At 38.4% G+C, this 5,792-nt stretch overlaps 1 protein-coding gene across 2 annotated transcripts in view; it reads left to right on the forward strand.

The window, feature by feature from the left end:
• The window catches only part of GGCT (gamma-glutamylcyclotransferase), an 8,869-nt gene extending 6,031 nt beyond the window's left edge, over positions 1-2,838 (forward strand). Inside the window, exons 3-4 of one of the 2 annotated variants that reach the window (XM_006778965.2) lie at positions 548-683; positions 1,711-2,838. In XM_006778965.2, coding sequence (XP_006779028.1) covers positions 548-683; positions 1,711-1,854 — 280 coding nt within the window. In that variant the 3' untranslated portion in view covers positions 1,855-2,838. The remainder of the gene's footprint in view (positions 1-547; positions 684-1,710) is intronic. The other variant, XM_006778966.2, reaches the window with a different exon arrangement.
• Positions 2,839-5,792: the final 2,954 nt, after the last annotated feature.

Here is a 5,792-nt window from a genome sequence, read left to right on the forward strand (position 1 = left end):
GATTGAGTCCGCAGGCTGACGCTCTATCCACTGAGCCAAACCAGTCAGGGCGCTTTAATACTTTTTATAACTAGAATTCCCATGAGTTGTGAGGTAGAGCATTTAGTACAGAGGAAGTTGGCAGAAATGAGTAGATTTGCAAAGAGCAGGTTATCTGACCTGCGTGGTGCTTCACTCACCTGTGAACGAGGAAGCCATCAACTGCTCTGCTCCGGTGGACACCCTCCTGCTGTCAGCACACAGTCCACTTTGTGTAGCCGAGAGACTGATGTCTCGGGGATATACAGATGAAAATAGCTACATTGATGCATGTTTTTACATAAAATAAATATAGAGATCTGTTAGAAGTATAACAAATAATAGTAAACCTAGGGTTTTCTAATGAAAATGCTGAGTTTACTTTGGATGTGGTAGGATTATATAATATGTTCTACTATATCCCAAAATACAGAGGGAGCAAATATATCCATAGATAGTTAAATTCTTAATCCAGTAAACTAATTTGGCTAAGTCAAGTATGATTAAAACTTGGCTGTTCTGGTTTCAGGCAAGAAGGGGTTAATAGTGGAACATATGCCCCAATGGAAATTAATGTTTACACTCAAGAAGGAAAAAAAATAACCTGTCGAAGTTACCAGATGAGAAATTATGAGAGTGCTCCCCCTTCACTCCAGTATAAAAAGGTAAGCTACTTACTAAGATTTTGGGTGATTCCTCTTAATTTTCACTGAACTAATCTAAAGAATATCTTGTTTTTTAAAAACTTTATGTGTTTTAAATTCTACATGAACAATTCATTTTAATAAAAATTTTTAAATACAAAAATGATAGTTATTTACCTAAAATACAATATTCAGATTTATTTGTAATGATAGAACTATATTCCTAAAACTTTATTTTAAAATGCTGTTAGAAATATATATGATTCATAATTCTAGACACGTATTTTCTTCCTATATGTGGGCTTTTGTAATCGATTTTCTCTCCACAAAACATGAACACCAATATGCATTGGGAAAAATATATATTTCCTACTGCTGAAATGTTTTCCATCCCTAGATAGAAGAAAAAAAAAAAGTCACACTGGCTTTCAGGAAACCACTCCCCACAAGCACAGGAAAAAAAATGTGGGTAGAGACCTCCACATCCCTTTTCAGAAACCCTAAGTTAGGAATTGTTAGCAGGCCCAGCCAGGACACGGCACCCAGAGGGGTGGCCCAGTTCCAGGCCAGCTCTGGAATTCCCCAGTAAGGAACCTAGCGGATTAGCCTGGTGTGGGTCTGAAAAGTACCACTAAATACGGTTGCCCTTTACTTCCTCATGTCTAATTCATCGGTAGACTAGACTCTGGGATTCAATGAAAACTGCTCCCTGAAAACTTTAATTTTTTTTAAGAGGAGTTTTTTCTTAAAAGATTATACATAGTCTATAAATAAGTTTTTTGTCTTAATATAAAAGTACTTTGTCATACTACTGAGTAGAGTTGATATTCCATTAGGGCCTAGCAGGTGGCTTTGAAAATTCCCTGCGCTTTCATCCTTATTGTGGAAGAAGTGACCATGTCTCCATTTTGTTCTAGAATTATTTATTTTAGAGTTACTCTAAAATTATCTGAAAGCTAATATGTCATGCTTTGATACTGCAGATAAAGTTGTGGTATACTAAGTTAAATACTAAAAGAGGTATTTTTATTTATTTTACTATTTCTAGGTCATTTGCATGGGCGCCAAAGAGAATGGTTTGCCCCTGGAGTATCAAAAGAAGTTAAATGCAATAGAGCCAAATGACTACAGAGGAAAGGTCTCGGAAGAAATTGAAGACATTATCAAAAGCAAGGAAACAAACACTCATTAGAACATAATAGACTATACCTATGGATATTTTCTCTAGGTGATCATTTAATATATTTTTAATATTTGGAACAGGGATCTGGGATACCTCTGCGTTTAATATATTTTCAACAGTGCTCTGAGGGGATATCTCTGAGTGGTTCCTTGTTTTTGGACTATAAAAAGAAACTGGGTTAGGAGTTAGGCAGTTGCAAAGGGGACCATGAGGCACTGGAATGCATGGTAAATGGATGTGGGTCTTTCTGTAAACACTTTTCTGGGAAGTTATTTTCTTGAGTGGATCTGAAGTGTATTCTTGCTCTGTGACAAAGAATAGATTTTCAACTTAATGACGGTGCTGGTGAATCGCTCTGTTCTGGAAATGCTTTTGTTTTATCAACTTCATAAGAGCAAGCAAGCTGCAAAAACAGTTGATAATACATTTTTTTAAAATTTAAAAGCTGCCACACTCTTCCTCAAGGAATACATGCATGTGTGGTTTATCCTACATTCCCCACTAAAGGACTACATTTCATTTTGTTAGAGATTCCAATCATCACACATAGTAGGTCTGCCCTTGGCCATATGCAGTCTCTGTGGTTAGAGGATTATTGCACAGACTCTGGAACCAGACATCACTCTCCAGCTGGGAGACTTTGGGTTATTTGACCCTGTGCCTCGGTTTCCTTGCCTGTAGAGTGGGGACAGCCAAAACACTTACGTCTTAGGATTGTTTTGAGGAGTAAATATATGTAATGAGCTTAGAATAGAACCTGGCATATAAGAAGTATTAGCATCATTCTGGTTCTTATTGAAGAATTAAGCTTGTACAGGGCCACCCTTGGAATGGGATTTTAAAGTAGAAGAAGCAAGATCAGGAGGAAAAAGTGTTTTCTCGAAGATACAATTAATTCTTGGCTTAGAAAGAAATGGTCACCTTCTTAACATTTATTAACTGAATAAAAGGAGAAAAGAAGAGTCATGAATAAAGCAATCCTGGTTATAAAAAGCTACCTCTGTCTCAGAAATTTAGGGAGCTGGACCTCCAAACAGGTTCCTGGAATGTGAGTGAACTAGCTGCAGGAGCATAAAATAAAGATTGAGTGTGTTCTCCTGGGAAAAATGACCAAAGGACTTTCAGCTACAGCTATGATTCTACAGTGACACTGAGCCATAGCCTGCAGGTAAGACCATGTTTCTTAGCTGTTAATACCTCACTAGTTTCAAGTATACCCTCCAATACTCTCGTTTCCTCCAGTTCTCAACTCCTCCAAAGAAGACCAAGTTTGTCACTGACCTGCTAATACAGTTATGGTAATAACAGTGAGCAGAGCTCAGTTTTGCTTAGATACTAAAAATCAAATATTATTCTAATGATCTAGCTCACCTAAAATTATAACTTTTGAAAAAAAAATTTAAAACACTAGCAATATATATGGTGACTTTGACTTCTTGGAAGATAGAGTAGACATACTCTTTCCTAATCCTTTAGTTACATACCGCTAAAATCCCTGAACATTCTATATAAAACAAACAGAAGACTGAAAGCTGGAGGGAAGGCAGACTAGCCAGGGACCTCAGGACCCAAGTCATGACATGATACTGAATTCCCTGGGTTTTCTTTTGCTTCACATATCTCACTCAGACTTGTAGCCAAAGAAGCCAGTAACCCCAAAGCACCAATGAGCACAAACAAAAAATGACAACAGTAATAATAAAACCTGCTGTGTCTAGCAAAATGAGTAGGAAACAATCTAGCAAGACAAAACTTTTAGAGAATAAATGCTTTACTCCAAGCAAACCCCAGAAAAATTGTGGACCCCCTAACCTCTAGCCAGCAAAGGTCAAGAGGGAACCTAGAATTCTACCCTCACCAGGCTGTATCAAGGTACCCTCACCAGTCCCTGGCCATCACTACCAGGGTGGTGTCAGAAAAGCCACCAGCAGTAATGAGTCCCACCTCCCACCCCTCCTCCCCATAATGACTTCTTCAACATAGTGCTGGAAGTTTTAACCAGTGCAGTAAGGCAAGAAAAGAAAATGAAAGGCATACAGGTTGGAAAGCAATAAATGAAACAGTCCCTATTTATAGATGACATGATTGTCTATGTAGGAAATACCTAAGAATCTACCAAAAATATCTCTTAGAACCAATAAATGAGTTCAGCAAGGTCACACACACCATACAAGATAAACATACAAACATCAATGGCTATTTCATATAAAAGGAATCATTCAATATGTGAATCATTTAACTTCTTTTGATACTTGGTGTCTGGCTTCTTTCACTTAATGTCCTTGAGATTCACCAACATTTAGCATAAATCACTTCATTCTTTTTTTTTTTTAGTATATTTTTATTGATTTCAGAGAGGGAGAAGGAGAGAGAGAAACATCAATGATGAGAGAGAATCATTGATTGGCTACCTCCTGCACGCCCCACACTGGGGATTGAGTCTGCAACCCAGGCAGGTGACCTGACCAGGCATCGAACCGAAGCCTCCACTGAGCCACACTGGTCAGGCAACACTTCATTCTTTTTTATGGTTGTATTCACTGTATGAGTGTACTACAATTTATCCATCCGACTATTGATCACTTATATGTTTGAAGGTGGGAATATAAAATGGTACAGCTACTCTGGAAAATAGTTTGACAGTTTAAGAAACTAAACATGCAACTACCCAGTTGGACTCCTGGGTATTTTCATTCCTAGAGAAATGAAAACTTACGTTCACATAAAAACCTGTACATGAATGTCTATAGCAGCTTTATTCATAATAGCCCAAAACTGGAAATAACCCAGATGTCCTTCAACATGTGAACAGTTAAGCGATCTGTGTGGTAATACTGTGAAATGCTACTTGCTCATCAATAAAAAGGGAAGGACTATTGATCCATGCAATGACCTGGATGAATCTCCAGAGAATTGCACTGAGTGAATAAAAAAACAATCCCCAAATGTTACATACTGTATGCTTCCATTTACATAACATTCTTGAAATGACAAGTTACAGGAATGGAGAACAGATTAGTGGTTGCTAGTGGTTGAAGAGGGGGGGGGGCAATATTTGATATTTTTTTATCAGCTCATTTATTTGGTGTGTGTGTGATTTTTTTTTAACTGAAGCTTTTTTTTGTTTTTTAAGAATTGAATTCTTTATTTGTGATACCCATAAACGTTGCTGTTCTATATTTCTATTCAGGAAGGTAATTTTCTATATCAGTGATGGCGAACCTTCTGAGCGCGGCGTGCCGGCATTTTGAAAAACCCTAACTTATCCCTGGTGCCGTGTCACATACAGAAATTTGTTGATCTTTGCAACCAGAGTAAAACAAACATTTATATCTTTGATATTTATTTTATATATTTAAATGCCATTTAACAAAGAAAAATCAACCAAAAAAATGAGTTCGCGTGTCACCTCTGACACATGTGTCATAGGTTCGCCATCACTGCCCTAAAGCTAAAATCAAAGTGCCAGCAGGATGGCGCTCCTTCTGGAGGCTCTGTGGGAGAATGTTTCCTCTACTTTTCCAGCTTCCAGAAGCCACACTCATTCCTTGGCTCATAGCCCCATTCCTCCTCCATCAAAGCCAGCAACATCAGGCCACATCCTGCTCAGGCTGCCATCTCTGGTTCTTCTGTCTCCCTCTTCCCCTTATAAGAGTTTTGTGATTACATTCGGCCCATATACAAACAATCCATGATCATCTTCCCATCTCAAAGTCAGCCGGTTAGTGCCCTTCCTCATCCCACCTGCTACCTTACTTCTCCGTTGCCACATTCACAGGTTCCTGGTAGAGGAAGTGGACCTCATGGAGGAGGTGGAGGGACTACTCTGCCTATCCCAGGCAGGTTAAACAGCAAATTCAAATGGTCACAAAAGAATTAATGAATGAAAAAACAGAAAGGAAGAATTTACTCAGAATGCAATAAAACAGGATATGGGGGGGGGGGGG

The sequence above is a fragment of the Myotis davidii genome, unplaced genomic scaffold, assembly GCF_000327345.1.
Source record: "Myotis davidii unplaced genomic scaffold, ASM32734v1 scaffold168, whole genome shotgun sequence".
Taxonomy (NCBI): domain Eukaryota; kingdom Metazoa; phylum Chordata; class Mammalia; order Chiroptera; family Vespertilionidae; genus Myotis; species Myotis davidii.